Source organism: Lonchura striata, chromosome 34, assembly GCF_046129695.1.
Source record: "Lonchura striata isolate bLonStr1 chromosome 34, bLonStr1.mat, whole genome shotgun sequence".
NCBI lineage: Eukaryota > Metazoa > Chordata > Aves > Passeriformes > Estrildidae > Lonchura > Lonchura striata.
Genome location: NC_134636.1, coordinates 3,183,906 through 3,207,823, shown reverse-complemented (window position 1 = coordinate 3,207,823; position 23,918 = coordinate 3,183,906). Strand labels below are relative to the sequence as shown.

The 23,918-nt window shown below is 54.5% G+C and overlaps 1 protein-coding gene across 1 annotated transcript; it reads right to left on the bottom strand.

Annotated features, from left to right (window-relative positions):
• Positions 1-6,215: 6,215 nt before the first annotated feature.
• LOC144247819 (serine/threonine-protein kinase pim-1-like) lies at positions 6,216-16,329 on the bottom strand. The gene is made up of 6 exons (XM_077789476.1): positions 16,271-16,329; positions 8,226-8,655; positions 8,005-8,055; positions 7,434-7,800; positions 6,580-6,759; positions 6,216-6,322 (listed from the first exon to the last, which is right to left on the bottom strand). The coding sequence occupies exons 1-6, from the start codon at positions 16,327-16,329 to the stop codon at positions 6,216-6,218; spliced, it is 1,194 nt and encodes a 397-aa protein (XP_077645602.1).
• Positions 16,330-23,918: the final 7,589 nt, after the last annotated feature.

The following is a 23,918-nucleotide window of genomic DNA, read 5'->3' as shown; positions in this document are numbered from 1 at the left end:
GCCTCCAATTATCTGCTGGAATTAGTCCCTGGAGATTCTTTGTCAGTAACAACACTCAATGGGGCTCAATAATGCTTGAAGGTGCTGCAGTTCTTTTAAGGTACTTCCCTTTTTCCTTCCCACACTGAGTCTCTGAGAGGTTTGTGCCATCCTGGCCTCCAATTCTCTCCTCCAACGAGTCCATGAGGGGTCTGTGTTGTGGATGGACCTCAGGGGACCCATTCATGCTTTGAGACACTTTGGGTTTTCCCTCAGACTTTGACTCCTGGTTAGGTTGGCGCAATCTCCTCTCAGGCCCTGAGCTTCCAGGGCTCAGCTCTAAATGCACCACGGGGCTCACTGGGATCAAGCAAGTCCTGACAAACCATGGCTCTCTCCTAATTTCCCTCTGCTCTAGTACAGTCCATTAGGAAGGTTTCCTGCAATACTGATGGAAAACTATTTGCAAGAGCTTCCAATAAATCCACATTCCTCTTTGAAGAGTATATTTTATGATTGTTCTATTTAGAGCAGAGGTGGCTGCAGCATTCAGCGACTGATATTGGCCCAGGGACTCTCCTGAGGATGTCTGGCCTAGTCAGAGAAGCTGTGCCTTGAGGCCTGAGGCAGTGTGGACAACCTTGCTCCACATAGCCCAAGCCCATCCTGTCTCTGTTCAGTCACCTGGGACCTGCTGTGCTTGGAGAAATGGCTGCGCTCAGGCAAAGAGGGGTTTTCTTCTTTTATTTTTTGAAGCAATCTAAAACTCCTAAGCTTCCCCAATTAAAACAGACACACTCCTCAAGTGTGTCCCAAGCCCTAGGTACCTCAAGGAGGTTCCCCTTCCCCAAGGCAGAGCCCTGCATGGAATGCTGTAGACACACAGGAAGTTCTGCAATGAACACAAATCCAGAGTTGGCTCAGGGCAGAATGAGAGCAACTCCTGAAGGACAGACCAGCTTTGCACTCCTTGCAGCTCAAAGCTCCCAGTGGGTCCCTGGGAGGTGTGTGAGTGACTCAAGAGTGAGGGAAGGGAAATGCAGAGAGCCCTGGACGTGCTTCTGTGCAGACAGGCTGTGGGGAAGGGCACCGCACACCTGCCCTGGGCCGGCTGTGAGGGTGGATCATCATCCCAACCTGCACTGGCCATTGCAAGGGACTGCTGCCATGGACACAGCACCGACCCCGCTGCGCCAGCCCATTGCTCAGGGCTGCTGTCACTGCCCAGAGCCAGAGGGGAGCCCTTGCTGTGGGTTTGTGCTGTGGCTGCCTGCCCTGTGCCGCGCGGGCCGGTCAGGCGCCGCGGAACCAGCAGCAAACACCAGGGCCAGGGCCAAGGCTGGGTCAGGCAGACAGAAAGGGGCAGTGCTGGGCACTGTTTGCATGGCAGCCCTCACTGGGACACCACACCTGGGTCACCTGGCCTGGCAGGTGCCATGGAAACCCCTGGCAGGGACTGATGGCACAGCCCCTGGCACTGAGACGCTGCTGGGCCGGGTGCTGAGCACAGGGCTGGGCACACAGAGATGCTTTTGCTCTTGCTCAGCTCCCACTGAGCCAAAGCCTGGCCTGCCCCTCCTCTGGCCACGCTGGAGAGGGGCTGGGGCTGTGGGAGAGCTTGGGAGGGGACACAGCCAGGACAGGTGGCCCCCACTGACCCCGGGGATACCCCAGACCATAGGGCATCACGCTCAGGGTATAAAGTGGGGGGAACAAGGAGGAAGGGGGGACATTTGGAGTGATGGCTTTTCTCTTCCCAGGTAACACTTAGGCTGGAGGGGGCCCTGTTTCACCAGTGGGCAGGGTCAGCACCAAAGACACAGACACCAAGTGAAGGAATTGTGTCATTTATATCATGCACAGCTGCAAAGAATTACAAAAGGATAAGCTCAGCAAAGCACATCATCATTAGCAAAGCATTACAAAAAAGCTCAGCAATGCATCCAGTCATTGTTACCAGAGATTGCCTGGAGTGATTAAGGAAAGATCCATCACCAGTTAGCCTCAGGTTTTAGCATCATCCACAGCCACACACCAGCTGGGGGAAGCCAAGGACTGGAGAGCCACTCCCAGACACTGGGAATTCCTGCAGGTGCCTCCACCTCTGCAGCCAATGAAGCTCCAACCCCAAAGCTGGGAGAGGACCCAGCTTTTACACTGTTAAACAAACAAGCTGGCATCACTGCTACTGCAAGAACATCTGATTTCATTCTCCTGACTGCTTTCTCCCAAAGCCTGGCCAGGGCTGAAGGAGGAACCAAGGGAGTTGACTTTGATCCTTCACCCCCAAACAAGGCCACATGGGGCTTTGTCTGTTTCTAAATACAGAAAGATAAATCCATGTTTTATCAAGGAACACATACATTGATTATGTTGTTAATCATGCTTCGTTAATGAGGGGATACAAATAAAACATTTGCTTGGAAGGTTCATCTAGAGGTGACCTTTGCCTCAGGACCTGTTCAGGCCTTGGTACTTTGATCGGTCCTGAGACCTACAATCAACTACAACCTTCGTAACAATTCTTTCAGTAACAAAGCTTACATTTAAGTATTAAGCAAAAAGGCATCTCCTCTTGTTCTACAATTAAGTGCAGTTTAAGTTCATTACTCAGAGCTATTCACATTCCTTTTAAAACATGCCTAAATTGTTGCCATTCTCCCTTATTTACCAAATGCCTCTCTTGTCTGACACTGTATCTTTTAAGGAAGGTCTCAATACTCCACTTCCCAGCACAAAGTGTCCCAGCAACTCACCAAGTGCACACACTGCAATGATGACAGGCCCTGCCACGAATGCATTTCACAGCAGCCTCTAATTTGGCAGCCATGAAGCCAATCCCACCAAGAAGAATTTTCTTCTTTCTGCCACTCTTCTACTGCTCTTTCCGTCAAGGTGATTCCTGGCTGTTGGCCTTCAAACCCATCACTGCTAGCAGTGCAACATCCCCGTCCCCTGATAGCCCAGGTTCCTCCTTGGCCAGCAAGCAGATAATCCGAGGCCATGTGGTTCTCTGGAGTCCCCATTTGTGTTTGTTGGAGCTCATAGGATGTGCTATTGGACATTTTAACAGCATCATTTGCTACCTATTCTAATAATCCATTCAGCTCATTCATGTCAACTCCACAGGACAGGGCAGCGCACATGGGGCGCAGGGTGAACCAGAATCTTTTGCTTTCTGAAACCCAAGGCACTCTTTGGGTGGAAAATGTTCTCTGGGCCCTAAGTCATCTGGGTGCTTGTTGCTGAAGGAGCCTGAATGGTGGCCCTGCAACTGGGAGTGGTGTGACACTGACACTGACCAGCTGCAGCACCCCAAGTTCTACTGACATTGGCAGTGATGGTAAAGCACAGAAATCTTCTGACACTGTAGCCTCTAGAACTATAACAGGGTTGGGTTTCTCCTGACGGGAAATCTGAGTGAATCCTGTCTCACTGATCATTGTATTCCTGTTTCCCACAGCACAGTTTTCTGTAACTGTCCCTTCACTGACTCCGTTACGAGGCAGAGCCCATTGACAGAGTTCTGGCCACCCCACAGGGTGGGCCCTCCAAGGGAACCCCATTCCTCCCAGCTTCAGCTGAGAACATACCCAGCAATTAGTGACACTGAGTGCTTTGGCTACCTTAGTCTTTACATTTTCAAAACATTTTTGATGACTGATCCCTTGGTGAAACTCTGTAGTGTTTTGGCAAACAAAGGTTCTGGCTGACTATCAAGGTACAAATTACAGACATCAGTAGTACTTTAGTGACACAATTCTTCATTCTTTTTGCTCAATCTCCTTCAAGTTAGGAACAATAATTCTGTTGTCCATGGAGCTGGCACCTTTTTAATTCCAGAATAATGCCCACAAGGTCCTTTAGTGTTCAGCTTTACCATGTTATCTGTGGGTAACAAGGCTTGGTGGGGCCCTTTCCCCTTTGGCTGCAAGAGGGCCAGGACCTCTATTTAGAGAAAAAAAAAGGAAAAAGAAAAAAAAAAAAACAATTAGATGAATTGTAAGAGATACAAATAAAATCCAAGTGTTAGTGAAACATCTTCTGTAACTTTGCATTAGGAGGTAAATGATCTTTTTAAAAAGAGAACTCAGTTATTTACATTGTAAATGTGTGATGGCATGGATCCATCTTACTGACCTCAGCAGCCTTTTTTAAAGTTTTTGGGGCTTGTTTCCAACATTGTTATTTTAAATTGTGGTCAAAGCAATAGGAAATTGATTGGGGCCCTTCCAGCTCCAGACAGGACTGGGAATCTAAACTCTGTCAAACCCCAAATCCTTTAGAAGAATACCTTCCTTCTCACTCTGTGAATGAGCTGCACATTCCCTCTGAAATTGTCAGGGGTATCTTACGGATGAAAAATCCCACTTACGGCCTTTTGCTCTGGTTTGGAAGTGGGAAGGGCAATTCTCCATCCATCAGCTCCAGACTGCACTGCCTCAGGAACACGGCTCACTTGCCAGCTTTGGCCACTCATGGCACTTCTAGAGGAGGAAAAAAGTGCAACTGCACAATTCCAGCCAAAAAGAAATGAAGAATGAATAGTGGAGATCCAGGCATTCCTGCGGAGATTCAGGGGTTCAGCTGGGACTGTGGAGAGTTTGGGTCCTTGCCAATTGGATGTGTGTCCCCAGCTGCAATCTCCTGGCCTGCGGGAGAGTCTCACTCACCTGCCAAAGCAGAAAGCTCAGGCACTGTGCTCAAACAGGCTTGTCTGATCCAATCTGTCAGAGCAATGGGAGGGCAGAGCCAGCCCAGCTGTGCCCAGGGCAGAGCCCATCAGAGCCCTGGCAGAGCCCAGAGCAGCCTCAGCACCCGCAGAGCCTGGCTGCAAGGAGAGAAACCAGAAACCACCCGTCAGCTGAAGGCTCCTGTCCCCTTGTCCCAGCTGCCCACAGAGCCCAGGCCATGCTCGCTGTGCCCAGAGCCGTGCCCAGAGCTGCCCATCACTGCTGCCTTTGGGAGCAGAGCAGGAGGGCAGGACATTCCCAGCCTGCAGCCAGCCACAGCACATCCAGCCCTCAGCAGCTGCCCAGAGCAGGAGACTCCTTGTGCTTGTTGCCATCTCCCAAAAGCTCTGATCCCACCATGCCAAGCAGACGGGGACTCACCTCATGCCATCCTCTGCTGGGAGAAAAGCTGGTCCCAAATGATGTCCTCAGCCTTCTCCAAGAGCACGGCCCATCCACGCTGCAGCTGCTCCCAAGCGCTTCCCAATCCCGACTGGACCTTACATTGAACGCTTCCTCGAGAAAAACAAACAACAAACTGTTGAAAAGTGATTAGAGACATGGGGAAACAAGAAAACAACTCTTATCTCTGTCAGGGGTCTGAGGAAGGCCCAACCCCCACATGCTAGGGAAAATCCCACCCATGGGGGAGAGAAGCCCACACTTTCTCTCTTCCCTCCTGAACTACCCCCCAAAATAACAGTGATCACAAAGCAAACAAGGGCAGTGGAGCAGGCCAAGCCATTCCTTGCCTGCAAAGCAAAGCAGCCCCTGCACAGGTTCTGGAGTCCCACCTCTGCTCCCACCATGGGGGTTTGTTTGTGTCGGGCTGGCTGCCCCAGCCCCAGCCTCAGCCCAGGCCATGCTGGGTGGTAGGGGCTGTTAGCAGGGCCAGGAGCCAACTCCCATTTTGTATCCACCCCAACCCATGCCCCCAGCCCTGCCAAAAAGCAGCTGGGCAGCCGACTGAAGTTGCATCTGCCCCAGCACAGGGGGAACCTTTTGTTCCCAGCCAGTCTGAGCAATGCCCAAATCTGGGAGCATTTCCCCGGCTGTGGACTCATCTGCAAATTCACTGTGGAGCCTGGCTTTGGAGAAGGTGCCAAAAGTTCATCATCTTCAGCTGCCAGTGTCCAAGTTGAGGAAGAGGTTATCATCCTTGATGTTGTCCTCGCTGTCTCCAGCAGCCCCACCAGGTACAGCTTCTCCAGGGGCTCCTTCTCCTTCCCTGGGGGTCAGACCAGGCTGTAAGGGCTCTGCCCAGGGCCCCAGCTGCCAGGCAACTGGGACAAGCAAAACCACCTTGGATGGCAGCCACCAGTGCTGGGCAGAGCAGCTCAGCTCCAGCACAAGGGCTGCGTGTTCCCACCCAACAACCCCAGTGCATTGATATAGGCAAGGAAAAAAGTCTGTGTTTCCTTGCTTCTGATTGCCAGAGCATGTGTGGAGCTGTAACTTACCAGGGCCCTGCAGCAAAGTGTGCATGAGGCTCTCTCTCTTCATCTATGACAGGTGAATATCCTGTATCCATGGTTCACAGAACAGGTCTTCTAAGGAAGGTCTGTCCAAGAAGTGCATGGATAAACACCACCTGATAAGTTCTTGGCACTCTGGGCAGAGAAACCAGAAACCACCGGTCAGATAGAGAAGGCTCCTGTCTGCTTTGCCCCACTCTTCCCATGCCCAGGCCATGCTGCTTTTGTGCTCCCAGCTGGGCCTAAACTTTCCTATCAATTCCCTGTTGTGGAGGAGAGCAGGAGAGCAGGACATGTGCCACCTCCTCAGCGGCTGCCAGAGCGAGATGCTCACGAGCCCGCTGCTGTCTCCCAGCACTGGTATTCCCCCGTGGCCAGAGATGAGGATCCACCTGGAGAGAGCCGCTGTGGCAGCGAGAGCCGATGGTCCCAGCTGATCTTCCGGCCCCTCCTGAAAGGGTGCTGCCCGCAGACCATCTGGTGCAGCAGGATGCCCAGGGACCAGATCGTTGCTGCCTCGCCATGGTACCAGCCCAAGCGGGTCCATTCCGGGGGGCTGTATGACAGTGTTCCTGTGGAATACAGATGGAGTTCATCAGGGGGATGCTGCTGCTTCCAGAGCCTGGCCCCAGCATCCCTGGGCATGCAGGGGCTGCCCCAGTGGCACACGGGATGACTACTGCACTCTCGCCAGCACCTGGGATTGTGTACAAACTCAGGGCTGGACAAGAAGCCACTGGTGTTGGAAGAGGGCAGCAGAAGCCCCAGCAAGGCCTGACCATGACATGTAAAGCAAAAACCCACTCAGGACTGGGGGAATAAACAGGTCCTTATCCTCCCTGCCTGCAGTGCCCCAAAAATATTATGAAGCCAATATTTTATGTTTTCATAAAATATTATGAAAACAAGGTGAGTGGAGCAGTCCAAGCCCTTCCCCTCGCCTGCACACCAAACTGGCTGGTGCACTGGTCCTGGCCCCCTCCTCTGCTACCCCCACCCACGGGTGCTTTTGTCAGGCTGGCTGCTGCTGCTCCAACCCCAGCCCCAGGCAGAGTGGTGGGCAAAAACTGCCAGCAGGGCTGGAAGATGCCTCCCCACCCAGCCCCGCTCAAAAGTAACTCAGGTAAAGACTCAGAACCCTGACTGGCAGCAAAAGGGAGAATCCTCGCTGCCACACCCAGCTTGGCCTGTGAGATGTTGGGCCATGAGATGATGGGACCAGGAGCACACCCCTGCCCGGGCTCACCTGCAAAGTCAGTGTAGGCTGTGTCTTGCAGATAGGTGCCACAGCCAAAGTCGATCAATTTTGCCTGGCCAGTGGCCAGGTCAACCAGGATGTTCTCTGGTTTTATGTCGCGGTGCAGGACCCCGCGGCTGGTGCAGTGCCGCACGGCCTCCAGCACCTGGCGGAACAGCTCCCGTGCCACCTCTTCAGACAGGAACCTCCGTGCCCGAATGAAATGCAGGAGGTCCTGAGACCGCTCCGGCCGCTCCAGCACCATCACGATGCTGTTGGGGAGCTCAAACCACTCCAGCAGCTGGACCACACCAGGGAAGCCGGTGGACACCTTGTCCAGCAGGACGATCTCCAGGGGTGCGCTGGTGCCGTCGGGCTGCGGGAGGACCACGGTGCCACCAGTGGGACTGATGTCGTGCCAGGGCAGGGGAACCCCTCAGCCAGCCCGGGATGCTCTGCGCCCTGCGCTGGCCCCACGCCCGCTCCCCATCGAGGCGTCCTGGTGGCTTCCCCCATGCCGGGCCTCGCCTCATCCCCGCCCGGCACGGCCCGGCTGTTCCCGCTGGCCCCGCTCACTCACCAGCTCGCCCCAGCGCCGGACGCGGTTCCGTGGCACCCTTTTGATGGCCACCTGCAAGCCAAAGGCAGCGGCGGGCTGAGCTCGCCGCCCGCCCTGCCGAGCCCCAACCTCCTGCTTCCTTCTCCTCCTTCCTCCTTCCTCCTCCTCCTCCTCTCCCTCCTTCCTCCTCCACCTCCTCCTCCTCCTCCTCCTCCATGCCCGCCGCCGGCCCCGCCGCTCACCGGGGCGCCGTCCGAGAGCCGCGTGGCTGCGAACACTCTGCCGAAGCCGCCGCGCCCCAGCAGCGAACCCACTCGGTACCGCTCCTGCAGGGCCTCCTGCGCCTTCCCTGCGGGCGGGACGCGGCTGTCAGCGCTCGGCCCGGGGCCAGGAGCGGCCCCCGAGCGCCCCCCGAGCGCCTCGGGCCGGCCATCCCCAGGCCTTCGGTCTCTGCAACGGGACACGGGAGGCTCGGGGCCGGCGGCCGCGCTGCCGAGCGGCGGAGCTCGGGCCGGGGAAGCCGCAGCGGGGGCGGCGGGAGCGGCCGTGCCGCGTGTGTCCTCCGCGGGGCCCGGGAGGCGCCGGCGCCGGGGCCGGACCCTGCGGCGGGGCCGGGGCCGGGCTCGGGCCAGGCGGAGCCAAAGGGCGGCGATGCCGGCCCAGCCCCAGGCACTGATGCCCGCCCGGCAGCGCCACCGCCAGCACGGCCAGAGCCGGGCGGAGGCGAGACCGCGGCGGGGCGGGCGGGGCCGGGGACGGGGCAGCCCCGCCCGGGGCCGGGGGCGGGCCGGGGGCATGGCCCGGCCGGGCATGGGGAGAAGGAGGCGGGGAGAGGAGAGGGACACCGGCTAAGGACACCGAGGGGAAGGTGTCCGACAGCGGGAGAGGGAGAAGAGAAAGAGAAAGAAGAGAAAAACTGCTTTTGCTGCCGCTGCTGCCGCCGCTGCTGCCGCCGCCGCCGCTGCTGCCTCTGCAACTGAAGCACCGAGGCCGTTTGTCCGCGTGTCCGTTCCCCGCTCGCCCCACGAGCCCCACGGCCGAGCCCCGCGCGCCCCGGGGACAGCCCCTTCGTCTGTCCAGACACGGGAACTTTGCAGTGTGGAGCCCAGATCCAGAGTCCTGACTCCTGCACACTGGCAGAGGAATCCCCTCTGCTGTGTCGGTGCTGTGCATTGTCCTTGCTGAGGCTCAAACACCCTTGGGGCACATTCCCTTGCTGTAGGATTCCTACCTGACCCAAGCACTGCACTGATGTCTCCAGCGTTGCTTTCCAGTAAAAACAGGGGAAGGAAAACTGCGTGTAGCTCATGGTATTTTTCAGTGTTTATAACTTGCTAAGTGACCCATCTTAGAGGTGAGATCCATTTGGAATTCATGCCATGGAGAAGTCGTGCAACATGGAAAAGGAGAGCATAGAAAGAAAGAGGAAAACATCTTAGATACTTTCTTTCATTTTCATTGCACTTCTGCAAAGTTGTTCCACTTCTCCAGGAATCTTCTCCTGTCTGCTCTTGACAAGAACCTCTCATGGAGAACAAGGTCGAGCTTCTGTCCCAAGATTTGCCACCTGCTGCAGCTTCTCTTGGCTTTCCACACTGCACTGTGTGTGCAGCACGACTTTTGCAGCAAAGCAGGCCAAATGTTTGGATAACTTTACATGTCCTCTCTTTTCCTGGGGGGCTGGGGAGTTGTGCCACTGGTGAAGTGGCACAATTGTGACTGTTTGTCCTGGTTTAGGGCAAATTTTGTGAGGAAACCTCTAAAAGAAGTCCATCTACAAATCAAGTTCAAGCAGCCCCTCTCCCTACTATTTCAGGAGAAGACTTCCCTGGAGAAAAGTGGAAAAACCAGTTTATTTAACAAGTAAAGTGTTCACAAGCATGAATAATATGAAATAAACCCCCTCAGAGTTCTGAAGAGATGGCAATTCAGAAAGTCCTTTCTGTGGGTTGTAGTTGGCTCACTCGGTCTCTTCTCAGTCTCTCTGGCACTGGAATGCAGGGTCCCAGACCTCAGTGGGCCACAGGTGTGAGCTGCCAGTGTTTTTCTGGGTTTTCAGTCCAGAGCAGGTTTAAACAGTTCCAAGAAAAAGGAAAGTCTGTGATGGTTATTAAATTGTTCAAATGTTCAACTCCTGTTTGTTGGCAAGAAACCTTTCTGTGCCTCTGAGTGTCACCATCCCTGAGCCCAAAGGACACAAACCTGATGAGTTGTGGTTTCCACTGCAGGGGCACTTGGGACCTTGGCTCTGCACAGGAGAGCTCTTCATCCACTTTCTCTCTTTTCCCCCCTCTGGGCATGGAGGGAGCTTCTGACTTCAGCACGTGACTCGTGTGTGGAAAGAGCAAATTTGGGCAGAATCGGGGCAGGGAGGGTTTGGGGGGACCTTGGGATCTGTGCTGGGTACAGAAAGTGTTTTCCATTGCTCTGAGACTGGCTACTGTGCAAAGTGGATTTAATAGCCAGCAGAGGAATGACTTCTGCATTTGATGGAGCTGTGCCTTCCCTTGGCTTTGTTGGCTGACAAGAATTGAACATCCCTCTGTGTCTCAGGCAGCTCTTACTCCAAGGAAAGCAGGTGGGGGTTGGAGCCAAGGAGCTGAAACCTGCAGGTGCAGCATGGGCTGGAGGGAGCTCAGATTTGCACAAGGCTGCTCTGAGTGCCAGGGCTTGGATGGGGGAAATGGTGGGGTGGGGGTAGGGACAGAGTCTGATGGATTGTCAGCCATCCAAGGTCTTGATTTTCATATCTATTTCAACTGTATGAGGAGGTACTTGAATTCAGTGTCAAGTGGAGATTGCACATATTCATTTATGTGGAATAAAAAGATGAAACAGGACCTAACAAATCTTTTCTGTGTCTTTGTAAAAATAAAGCATTCACTTTGAATACACTACTAAAGCCTGCCTAATTAATCACAAAATATTTGAAAACTTAAATCAAATTATTCCAAGAGGCTTGGCTTGTTCAAGTATTCTGAGTGTTAATGAGCTTTGGGGCACTATTTCTCCAGTGAATCTAACTCAGAGTACACAAATAATTGTAATTCCTTTTAAATGTCTCCTTGAGAGAGTTGCTTGGGGGATGAGGGTCAGGGCTTGTGTGTCCTGCTTGGCACAGTCCAGGCAGGGCTTTCACAGCCCCATGCCACACTCCATTTCCCAGCTGGAGCCGCTGGTGCCTCTGAGTTCTGCTGCCCCAGCCCCAGGGAGGACTTGGGGTCATTTGGTCACTCAGGAGCTGGGCTGGGAGCTCCAGAGGTGGCTGTGGAGCATTGCCTGTGCTGTGCCAGGGACTGGCAGACACTGCTGGGCTGGGATAGAGGCTCTGGGGGGATTGGGGTTCCAGGGCAGGGCAGTGCTGGGGCTCCAGGGCAGGGCAAGGCTGGACCTGCCCCTTCCTCCCCCACACACAAAATGTTTCCAGCCAACAATCTCCTCCAGTCTTTCACACCAGGCAATGTTGGAGGTGTAATCCCAATTCTGGACATAGGCACCTGGATAAGAAGAGTTCTGTTCCATAGGAAGCAAAGCACAGAGCCCCAGTGTTTGGAAGGCAGATGAGAGCCTCACAAGGCCAAGGTCAGCCAGACTTGTCAGGAATGGCAGATTGTCTGCAGGCAGCCTCTGGATATAGGGAATTTTGGAGACAGAATCCCAATTTTGGCCATGGGCACCTGGAGAAGCAGGACAGTGTTGCAATGCGGGCAGCCTCTCTTGCCGCGATACCCCGAGCAGTGGCGTGCTGGGGGGTGAGAGGGAAGAGAACGGGCGGCTGCTCCCCCTGTGAAGCTCTGCAGTCCCACTTGGCGTGGGGAGGCAACACGGGACTTGGGGGTGAACAGGATGGTTTCATTCAGTGAGCCCCAAGACCCTCTGGGGAGGGCGAACAAAGGTTTTATACCAGAACTCAAGAGGCGGGGTATAGGAACAGCAACCAGTGAGGGTACGCCTGGGGAAGAGTCTAAGGAGGGACTAACATAGCACAAACCTATCAGGGGAAACAGGGCAGTGGAGTAACACAAAGTAACCAAAAGGATGCTGAGCCTCACTAAATAGACAGGGAATGCTCTGGAAGCAGGGGAGGAGGCTACGAGGAGTGACAGGGAATGTTCTGGGGAAAGGGGCAGGGAAAGGGAGGATTGACAACTTGGAGAGGAGCCGGGTAGGGAAGGGCTTGGGAAGATTGAAAACTGGGCAAGGGAGGAGATTAGGGGTTGGGGGTTGAACATACACAGAACAAATATCAAACTAAAGAAAAACACACAACAGGACAATTCTTTCCCATAGGAAGGAAAGCATGGAGCCTTCCCCAGTGTTTTGGGCACAGATGAGAGGTGACCCTCATGAAACCACTGTCAACCAGACTTGTCCTGGCAATATTCCTATGGGAACAATCCCTGGATAAAAGGACACTTGGACGTAAAATCCCAGTTCTGGCCATGGGCACTTGGAGGAGAAGGAGAGTTCTTTTCCACTGAAAGGAAAGCAGGGAGCCCCAGTGTTTCCTGTCCCAGTGAGCCCCAGTAGCAGAGAAGAAACCTTTAACATGCCAAGGTCAGCTGGACCAGTCAGGCAGTCCACGGGAGGCCAAACCAGCCAGACCTGTTCTGTGTTCCTTTGGTTGCATGGGGCCCCACAGTGTTACAATAGCCCCTGGGTTCCATGAGACCTCCTAGTTTCACAATGGTTCCAATGATTCCATGAGGCCATGGAGTGTCCCAATGGTCTCCATGGTTCCCCAGGCCCCACAATGACACATGAGTCCTCTGATCCATGAGGCCCACAATGTCACAATGGACCTTTGGACCATGGGGGTTTGCAGTGTCACAATGGTCTCCTTTGGCTCCACAGTGTCACAATGGACCACTGATGACACGAGGCCCCACAGTGTCACAATGGTCCTCTTGGTTCTGTGGGGACCCCAGGGTCACAATGGTCTCACTGGTTCCATGAGGCCTCAGAGTGTCACAATGCTTTGCTGATTCCATTGGGTATCATAGTATCCCAATGGTCTCCATGATCCAATGTGTCCCCCAAGTGTCACAATGGTGTCCATTGTTCCATGGTGCCTCTCAGTGTCACAATGGCCCCTTGGTCTCACAGGCCCCACAGTGTCACAATGGCTCCTTGTTTCCATGGTTCCTGTGCTGGTGCATTCCCTCCTCCCCTTCTCAGGCTGCCCTGCCAGCTGAGAAATCCTCACTGGGCCTCGGTCTTGGCCAACAGCCCCTGGGCTCAGCTCCTCTGGAGCTCATCACAAACACGCTCTGCTCCAGGCACTGCTGCTGCCCAGCCAGCTCCTGGTTACTTTAGGAGCAGCCCTGGAACTGTTTGTGTCCCCTCAGTGGCACAACATCCCTGTTCTCACCCTGCCAAAGAAAGCTGCTGATGCCAAGTGCGGCCAGGATGAAACATGGCTGGGACTGCAGCCCCTCTCTAGGGGCCCTACAAAGAGCGCTCCAAAAGGAGCCCTTGGAGCTCTCCTGGGCCAGCGACTCCCTCTGAGTGGGGCCTCTCCGAGCCGGGAACTCTCCCGTTTGCTGAATTCGGGGATCCCGAAACAACGAGGGAGCCTGGGCCGATCCCCCCACTCCTCCAGGCTCAACCCTTCCCTGCTGGGGAGATGCCAAAGCATCCTCAAGGAGCATTTCCCCGCCCTTAGGGGAATTTCTCACAGGTACCTTGCACTGACTCTCTGTGTCTGTGTGCACACAGGAGTGCCTGTGCTGGGGAATGTGGCAGAAATGCTGCTCTCTGAGGGCTCTGAGTGCCCTGGATAGCTGAGCCTGTCAGGCCTGTAAGTGAGGTCAAGTGATGCAGCCTAAGCTAAGTTAAATGCTGCTAAGAGTTGTTTTTTGCTATAAGTTATAAGCTGAGCTAAATACTGTTAAATGATATTCCTCTGTTAAATTGAAAAGTCGTAGGTTATAAGTTATGTTAAATACTGTTAATATCTGTTCTTTTGCTAAATTTTGAAGTTGAAGGTAGAAGTTAAGGTTAAGGTATAAGTTAAGTCCTGTTAAATTTGAGCTCTGTTCAGCTTTTGGCCCATATTCCTTTTATCCTTGCCCTCACTGTTCTATGTGTCCCTGTGCCACATACAGGGACAGTTCTCTGATCATTTCAGTTTGATTGCCTGGATTTTGTTTGGATTTGTGGTTGATTTGTTTCCTAGGGGTGCCTTAAGTGTGAAGTGTTCAGTCAGGAGCAGAGTGACTCTTGCCAAGGAACTTTGTGGTGCTGTCACTTAATACTAAATCTGGTTTTTGCTGCTCCCTTGCTGGGGACTTTTCAGCGCTCTCAAGCCCTCGTTGGTAACAGGGTGAAGGAGCCCTGGCCAAGGCTCTGGCCCTGGGGGACACAGGGACACTGCCAGGGGGTCCCTGTCCCCCCGTCCCAACCCCCACAGCCCCAGCCCCCGTCCCTGTGTCGGGCTCTGGGGTTGATCTCGTGGAACATCCTCTGGGGGAGGCTGTGGCGAGGGGGGCGGGGGGACCTGGGGGGACAGGGGACCCCCCTGTGCATGAGCAGTGTTGGACTTCTCTGGGGGAAACTGGGGCAGAGTGACCTCCTCAGCGAAATCACGCAGCCCCTGAGATGTCACACAGCCCCTGGGATGTCACAAAGCCCCTGCGATGTCACACAGCTCCTGTGATGTCACACAGCCCCCGTAATGTCACAGGACCCCTGGGATGTCACACAGGCCCTGTGATGTCACACAGCCCCAGTGATGTCACACAGCCAACTGTGAAGTCACACAGCCCTTGCGATGTCACACAGCCCCAGTGATGTCACACAGCCCCTGCGATGTCACACAGCCCACTCTGAGATGTAAGAGGCCAGCTGGGATTTCATACAGCTGCTCTGTGATGTCACAGCCTACTCTTTGAGGTCCCAATCTGCTCTGTGATGTCACAAAATCTGCCCTGTGGCGTCACAGCCCAGCCTGTGAAGTCACAGTCACCCTTTAATGTCACAGCCTGCTCTGTGATTTCACAGTCAGCTCTGTGATGGCACAACCCACTCTCTATTGTCTCAGCCTTCTCTGTGACATCACACAGCTGCTCTGTGATGTCACAGAGGCCTTCTCTATGATGGCAGAGTCTTCTATGTAGCCTCACAGCCCATTCTGTGATGACACACAGCCAGCCTGAAATGTCATAGACAGCTTTGTGACATCACAACCTCTTCTGTGATGTCCAACCTCCTCTGTGATGTCACAGCCTGCTCTGTGATGGCAAAACCCACTTATCATGTCACACAGCACCTCTGTGGCCTCACAGACCCATCCTGTCATGTCACAACACCTTCAGTGATGTAACACAGCCACCCTATAATGTCACAGCACACTCTGTGACCTCACAGCTTGCTCTGTGATGTCATACAGACATCCTGTGATGTCACAGCCTGCTCTGTGATGTCACATAATCACAGAAACACAGAATTATGGAGTTGGAAGAGATCTTTAAGGTCATCAAATCCAACCCATGCCCTAACACCACTTCAGCTGAACCATGGCACTGAGTGCCACATCCAGTCTTTTTTTAAACATATCCAAGGATGCTGACTCCATCACCTCCCTGGACAGACAATTCCAGTACTTTATCACCCTTTCCATAAAAAACATTTTTCCTAATATCCAATCTAAATTTCCCTTTGTGCAGCATAAGACTGTGTCCTCTGGTTCTGTCAGCTGCTGTGAGGAGAAAGAGACCAACCCCCACTTGACTGCAACCACCTTTCAGGGAGTGTAGAGAGTGGTAAGGTCACCTCTGAGCCTCCTCTTCTCCGGGCTAAACAACCCCAGCTCCCTCAGTTGTTCCTGACAGGACTTGTGTTCCAAGCACATCACCAGCCTTGCTGCCCTTCTCTGGACATGCTCCAGGTCCTCCATGACCTTCCCAAACTGGGTGGCCCAGAACTGGACACAGCACTTGAGGTGCTGCCCAACCAGGGCAAGTACAGGGGAAGAATCACTGCCCTGCTCCTGCTGGCCACACCATTCCTGATCCAGGCCAGGAGCCATTGGCCTTCTGGGCCACCAGGGCACACTGCTGGCTCATGTTCAACCGGGCTTTCGACCAGTGCCCCCAGGTCCCTTTCTGCCTGGGCACTGACCAGCCACACCATCTCCAGCCTGTAATGTTGCAGGGGGTGTTTGTGGTCAAAATCCAGGGATGGGCACTTGGATTTACTAAGCTTCATCTTATTGGACTCTGCCCATCCCTCCAACCCTTCCAGGCCTCCCTGCAGAGCCCTCCCACCTTCCAACAGATGGACACACGCTCCCAGCTTAGTGTCATCTGCAGATTTACTAATGAAAGGCTCAATCCCCACATCCATGTCGTCAATAAAAACATTGAACAGAGCTGGCCCAGCACAGAGCCCTGAGGGACACCACTGGTGACTGTCCCCAGCTGGATGCAGCACCGCTCACCACCACTCTCTGGGCCGGCCATGCAGCCAGTTCTGAGCCCAGCACAGAGTGCTCCTGTCCCAGCCGTGGGCTGCAGCTTTTCCAGGAGTGTGCTGTGGGAGGCAGTGCCAAAGGCCTTGCTGGAGTCCAAATAGACACATCCACAGGCTGTCCCTCATCCACCAGGAGGGTCACCTGGTCATGAAAGGAGACCAGGTTGGTCCAACACGACCTACCCCTCCTAAACCCCTGCTGCCTGGGTCTGACACCCTGGCCATCCTGTAAGTGCTGTGTGGTGACACTCAGTGTTAACTGCTCCATGACCTTACTGGATACTGAGGTCAGGCTGTCTGGCCTGTAATTACCAGGATCCTCCTTCCCACCCTTGCTGTGAATGGGCATCACATTGGGCAGCTTCCAGTCATCTGGAACCTCCCCAGTGAGCCAGGACTGCTGGAAAATGATGGAGAGCAGCTTGGCAAGCTCATCTGCCAGCTCCCTCATCGCCCTGGGGTGGATCCCATCTGGTCCCATGGATTTATGAACATCCAAGCAGCTCAGCAGTTCTCTGATTGCCTCCCCCTGGATAACAGTGGCCCACTCTGCTCCCTGACACCATCTACCAGCCCAGGAGGACAATTGTCCTGAAGGCAAATCGTCTTCTCACTAAAGACTGAGGCAAAGATGGCATTAAGCACCTCTTCCTTCTCTCCATCTGCAGTTATTAAATTCCCTTCCACATCTAATAAAGAACAAAGGTTGACCTTACCCTTCCTTTTACCATTAATATATTAATAAAAACAATTTTTATTAGCCTTTACTGAAGTTGCCATTTTAAGTTCAAACTGAGCTTCAGCTTCCCTAATTTCTTTCCTACATTGTTGCAGAGGATAGATAGATATGATTGTTTTCTTAGCTAGCCGAATGTCACTCTGTCCTTATCCTGGAGTGAAATGGACTGTTCCATCCCACCCCCCAAAAGATTGTGACTCATCCTGCACCTCTGTACCTGCCCCTAAAACATCAGAGTCTGTAACCCCATTGGCCCATGCCTTGTCCCAGCCCACCTAGGAGCCCCTGATAAGGGGGCTCCGAGGGGCCATGCGGTCTCTTGGACTTTCTCCCCCGCTCTTGGACTTCCTCCCTCTCTTGGACTTCCTCCCCTCTTCCCCTCCTGGGGCTTCCCCTTTCCTGAACCCTTCTCCTTTTGTCTCTCCCCTCCCCCCATCCTCCTAAGCCCGGCCATTTGCTACGCCTGAGAGCACGAGGCTCGGGCATTCCTGGATCCCCAATAAACCTCTCTCCCCAAGAGCAAGCATCAGAGATCTCTGCCTCCCTACACCCCCACTGTGCAGGAGATTACTCTTCTCACAACTGGCATCCAACCTGGAAGGAAAAGGAATCCACGCATCTCGACACCTCCATGCATGGTAATTACCTGTGATAGCCTCCTCTTCGCTCTGAGCACAGGCTGTCGTTGCTAAGCAACGTAGAAGCCTTTAAAGATTTGCTGAGGCAATTTACCCTCGAGCACCATAGCCCATTAGTAGCGAGCTTTTGGAGCTCTTGGAACTGCCCGAGCAAGGAACCGCTGCGGAGCTGCAGCAAACCCGAGCTGTGAGCTGGTGGCACGTGGCCACATTAAGAGAGCGCACAGAGCACTGCCTAGCACTTCCTGCGCTGGAAGCCCCGAGGGCGGAGGTCTGAAGGTTCCGAGCATGGAAAAGCCATCCGGAGAGATGTCCGGAGCTCTGAGGGGACCTGTGCAGACCCCTGAGGAGAGAGTCTCTCTTTTGCGAACTCGAGGTGAGCTACACAGGTCTAAAATATGGGACAATCCCACTCTGCTGAAGATAGAGATCTCTATAAGCAATTTAACCATCTTTTACGTAGTCATGACAGTACTTTGCCTAAGAAAGAGTTAAAAAATCTCCTGGAATGGGTCCTGCCCCACTTCCCTCATGCTGAACGGTCAGCCGCTATTACCAAAGAATTCTGGGACTCAGTAGGTGATAAGGTTTTTATTGACATTTACAGAAGAGACCCCAATGCTTGTGATTTGCTCCCAGCTTTTAGAGCGGTGGCCGAATTGTTCGTTCCGTGAAAGCCAGTCCCAGCCATGTGGCCGGCCCGCGCGGCTGCTGACGACCCACCGCGATCCCCTTCCACCCCGTCCCTCCCCACCTGCCGTGACCCCATCCCTAACCGCCGCGGCCGCCCCCACCCCGGCCCCTGCGACCCCCCCCGCAACCCGCCCAACCCCCGCCCCGCGCTGCCGGGCGCCGGCCCCCGCGGCCGCCCCCACCCCTGCCGCTTCCGCCGCGACCCTCCCCCCAACCGCCGCGGCCGGCCCCGGCCCCGTTCCATCCCCGTGCCGCACGCCCCCATCACCCGCCCCCGTGACCCCCCCCCCCCGCACCCCCCCAATCCCCACCCTGCGCCGTTCTGTGCCGGCCCGCATTGGCTCGGTGGCTGCGGGCCCGGCGGCCGGGGCTGCCCTGATCCCACCGCACTCCACGGGGCTTCTGCCCGCCCCGGCTCCCCCCGAAACCCCTCTAGTAGTGGTGGTTTCTACTTTTGCTGGCCTGTTACAAAGAGGCTTCGCCGCGTTTCTACAAACACTCGAACCGGCGCTTGCCGCGGCCGCCTTGCCGCCACCGCCCGCGCCGGGAGAGCGTGTGGCCATGCCCTCAATCTTGGCCACGTGGGAAAATCCACCGGGAAGACCGGTGTCCCCACCCCAGCCTGAGCCCCGGCCGCGGGGGGACACCCCGGGGCCCCGCGCCGCCACCCCGCCACCCCCCGCCCCCTGGCAACCTCCCCGCGGCGCGGGCCTGACATCAGAGGGGTCTGGCCGCGCGGCAGACGCGGCCGCCATCTTGCCTCGGCCGGTGGAACACGTGGTGCGCCCCACGCATGCGCGGTTCGCGGTGCCCCCGGACTGGCCAGTTCCTGCCGCCTCTGCCGCGCCGCCGATGGAGCCTGCCACTCCCCCCACGCCCCGTGCCGCGGTCTGCAATCAACCAGAACTCGTGAGCTCAGAGGCGGCAACAGTGGGACCCCCAGAGCCACCAGAAGGAGTTCCACCGCCGCTGCCACGGCCGGGGAGTCCCGAGTCACTTCCGGGTTAGCCGCTAAAGCCCTCCTCGCCGAATACCCGCCTGGAACTCCTTCCAGCCACGCAACAAATAGTTCCCCTCACACCGCCGCCCCCACCGCCCCTGGACGCCTCCGCTTCCTCTCCTATGCTTTATCCACATTCCACAGCTGCAGCCCCATCCTTGATACGTCCTTCCACACGCGCTGGTTCCTCTCTGATGGCTTCGCTTACAGACACCTCTCCTCCTGCCCCTCTACCCCAGCTATCAGCAGCTGCTGCATCTGACTTACAGCTTAGCATGCAGCCAGGGAAAGAGGAACAGACCTGGCAGCTGCTATGACAAATACAGGATCCACAAAGAACTATACTACCCCTACCAATACCAGCCCTGCTACTCCAGTTTCCCAAAATGCCCAGAAAAGCACTGATAACCTCCAACTGATAGACAGGCATATATCCAAACCTCATAGTCCCAGAGAATGGACAGCTGTCCCATCTCTGGATGAGAGAAAATTCCTAAAAGCAGCAAAAGATAGTAGTTTCCCTTTTTCCTATGGTTACCAGCTGTTGGGAAGTACCATAGAAAAGACGTCCGAGGCCCTAGAATGCAGCTTATTAAAACAGAAGAGGGGAATGTATCAGGCCACACCCCAAAACAGGTTCAGCAAAGCCCCATACGCATACAGTTTTTCAAATTGCTGTATAGGACAGCTTGATATCCCCATTTACAGACACTTTCTGAACAACAAAAAACCAAAAATAAAAGTCTTAATCAAAACCTCAGTCACAGGACAAATAGAAAGCCCATGCAACCTTGTAACATGGGAGAGAGGGTTTGCTTGTGTCTCTACAGGCGAAGGACTCAGAGGGGTCCCAGCAAAGAATGTAAAGTCCTACCACGCACCAGAATCTGGCAGTACCCTCACAAATGGCAGTGACTTTGCAGGTGCAAACCAGGAGGCAGTTGCTCAGACCTAAACTGCAAAGCCAAGAAGAAAACTGCCCACCAGAAACAACCCCAGACTATGGACATATTCTTTTTTTCACATGCATGTTACTTTTGTACCCTTGTTGTTACAGTGTTCTCTTGTTTCAAATTTTGTATTGAATTTTCACCTATAGGTTAAGCAAAGACAAATGCCTGGGTTGCTCTAGCCAAGACTGCAAGCTCTGGTACCATATCTCTAGCTGATACAAAGCCCTAATAGACCTTTCCAACCTAGTCAATTATAGAACCTTCCCCAGAAGGTTCCGATAAAGATACCTCAGTTAAATTCTTCCATTAGACTAAAGCAGTCAACAGGTTAAAATGCTCAATCAGTAAAGAAATAAACGCCACCTCGATTACAATTAATAATCTAGCTAAACAGTTTATCTGAAGGTTTGAGCTCTGCATCTTGGCTAAAGGAACTCTGTAAAATACGCCTGATTGTTTTAAGAGTAGTAAGTGTAGTTTCAGTACCAATATGTTATATTGTGGGATGATTATTCTCCTGCACGGTGGGGGTGTAGGGAGGCAGAGATCTCTGAAGCTTGCTCTTGCGGGGAGAGGTTTATTGGGGATCCAGGAATGCCCGAGCCTCGTGCTCTCAGGCGTAGCACGTGGCCGGGCTTAGGAGGACGGGGGAGGGGAGGGAGAAACGGAGGGTTTAGGAGAGGGGAAGCCCCAGGAGGGAAGGAAGTCCAAGAGCGGGGGAGAAAGTCCAAGAGGCCGCATGGCCGCTCGGAGCCCCCTTATCAGGGGCTCCTAGGCGGGCTGGGACAAGGCATGGGCCAATGGGGTTACAGACTCCGATGCTTCAGGGGCACGTACAGAGGTGCGGGATGAGCCACAATCTTTTGGGGGGTGGGATGGAACAGTCCATTTCACTCCAGGATTCATCCAAGGGCAGAAGTGACCTTCGGCTAGCTAAGATAACAATCATATCTCTCCTCTGCAACATTATATACCCGAAGTTGTGCAAAAATAGTAATTAAGTCAATATTTAGCTTTTAAAAAGTTTAACGAAAAGGGCAATTGTTGCAGAGGATAGATAGATATGATTGTTATTGTTATCGCCGGTGGCCAGCACGGCGATCTCGTTCTCCACGCCGCGCTCCAGCCCGTAGTGGGAGGCGAGGGCGCTGACCAGCCACTGCGTGCGCCGGGCCGGCCGCCCGTAGGGGTCCCAGCCCTCCGGCGGCTCCATCGCGCCCGCCCGGCCCGCGGCGCTGCCCGAGCATCCCGAGCGCCCGCCCGGCCGAGCGCTCGGCCCCGGCCCGCGGCGGGGCGGGACGGGCGGGGCGGGGCCGCCGCCGCTCCAGCGCCGCTCGCCGAGCAGCGTCCGCCTTTGTCCGGCACCAAAAGGGATTCTGGCAAAGCGGCCCGGTGCCGCCCTGCTCCGTCTGGCTGCCGAGCCTGCGCCCCAAGTGCGTCTCTCATTTCTTAACTCCTTTCTCCCCTCTGCTTTCTCTTGAACGCAAGCAAGACAGCAGCATCGCAGAATCCACTTGGGCAAGTAAGGCTCGTGAACGATTGAGTGCTTACACTAAATTAAAAACCCAATGTGCTTGAAAGCCGACCTTCCGTTCACTCAGACCTGCTCACCTCTGTCGATGAGCTGACTTTATGTGTTGCTGTGTGTCTTTTCAGGGGTCTGGCATAGAGATGAGTGAGCGTTAAACTCGCTCAAAGGAGCTGCCCAAAGCAGTGACTTTGCTCTCTCTTTGGCTAGCGAGTAGGACTGGTCTTGTTGAATACAGGCAGCAGCACAAGCAGGGATCCTCCACCAGCAAAGACATGCCACAAACCAGGACGGGCAGGAGAGGGACTGTGGCACCAGAGGGACCGTGGCACCAGAGGGGACTGTGGCACCAGAGGGGACCGGGGCACCAGAGGGGACCGTGGCACCTGAGGGGACCGTGGCACCAGCTGTGCCCCACTACCATGAGCAGGGTGGCAAAGCCAGGTGCTGCTAACAGGCTGCATTAACAGCCCAGGAAAGGCATCATGAGGAGCCGGGTCTGGGGACCAGCCAAGGAGTCCTGTCAAGACCAAATAGTTTGAATATTCTCTCTAGGGCAAAAAAAAAGCAAACCAAACCAGCTGATATGTGAGGAAAGTGAATTCAAGTTCATTTAAAGTGCTGCTCAATCCAGGGCTGGGTTTCTTGTGAATGAACTGATGCTAATAAATATTTTCTTTCATATGGTGGGGTTTCTCTTCAAACAGGCTTTGATGAGAAATTTCTGACCCCATTTGGTTTTGCTCTTTTAAGATAAATCCAGAACCTGAGTAGCTTTGTCGAAGAATGAAGAATTGTTTGTAGCTCAGTTTTTTCTCAGGAAGAGCCTTACATTTTAGCCCACGAGGAAGGTAAGGGAAAGGTTTAAAAGCTTTCCCCTCCTGGAGTGCCACATTCTCAGAGGAATCTGTGAGAAGTTCCCTCAACCAAGGCCAGGGCTGTTTGCCTCCTCTGCAGGCTCAGTATTCTGGGAGTTCCACAAGCCTCAGCTGCCACTCTATTTTCCTCTGAATATTTCTTGTTGTGCAGTGCACAGGGAGAATATTTTATGCTAGATTCCCTTCTGGGCATTGAGGGAAATCTCAGTAATTCTGGTGCTTTTTAAGTCCAGATGAACTTTTTATGAATAGTAAGGAAAAGGGAGCAAGTACTATGGAAAATTAATTGCTCAAAATGTGAGTGGCCCAACCACACTAAAAACAAAGTCTAAACTGAATAATTTTTTTTATTTTTTTTTCCCCTGATAGGTGGGGTAAAACGTGCAGTGCTAATAAAGCCTTTAAGAGATGCAGCCAGCAGCCAACTGTATGAAAATCTAAGTGGTAAAGGATGAAACAGAACAGGGAAGAATCTTCAGCCCTTCCTGTTGAAGGTAGAACAGTATGAAGAGAGACTCTGGTTGTTGTGCATAGGTAAGGGTGTTATTTGTAAAGGAGAGCAGGTGCCCCAAGCTGTTGGTGGCCCGTGCCCTGCCGTGGCTGGACCACATCCAGTCCTAGATGGACCAGGGCGGGGGGCTCGGGAGGGGAGGAGGTGGGGGGATCTCGGGAAGCTTCTGCATCACAACCGGTCTGGGGGGCCGTGGGGGAGGCACGGAGCGCTGGGGCTCTGCTTTCTTGGGCAACTGCTGCTGCTGAGGCGATGTCTGAGAGCTGCCAGACCCGTCGCTCTCTGGGCTCCCTGGGGGCGAGGGGGAGTCACGCCTTCTCGGCCGGGATGCTGGAGCTGCGGCAGCGCTGCTGTGGAGAGAGCAGTGGCTGAGGCCCCAGCTGCCAGTGGCACACAGGGACCCTCCTGCACAGCAGGGCCCAGAGCTGGCAAGGCTCCCCAGCACGGCTGGAGCGGCTGGCACACCTTGGCCCAGCTGGACAGCTGCCCCTCGAGGCCCCGGCGAGCAGGGGACGGCTCTGGG

What these genes read in the sequence shown, in the direction of transcription:
- LOC144247819 (XM_077789476.1), bottom strand. Translation starts at nt 16,329, where the DNA reads ATGGATGTGGGGATTGAGCCTTTCATTAGTAAATCTGCAGATGACACT. An exon ending in GATGACACTAAGCTGGGAGC is followed by an intron (nt 8,656 to 16,270) that starts GTGTGTCCATCT and finishes GGCGGGCATCAG; the next exon opens with TGCCTGGGGCTGGGCCGGCA. An exon ending in GCCACAGCGGCTCTCTCCAG is followed by an intron (nt 6,323 to 6,579) that starts GTGGATCCTCAT and finishes TTCTCTGCCCAG; the next exon opens with AGTGCCAAGAACTTATCAGG.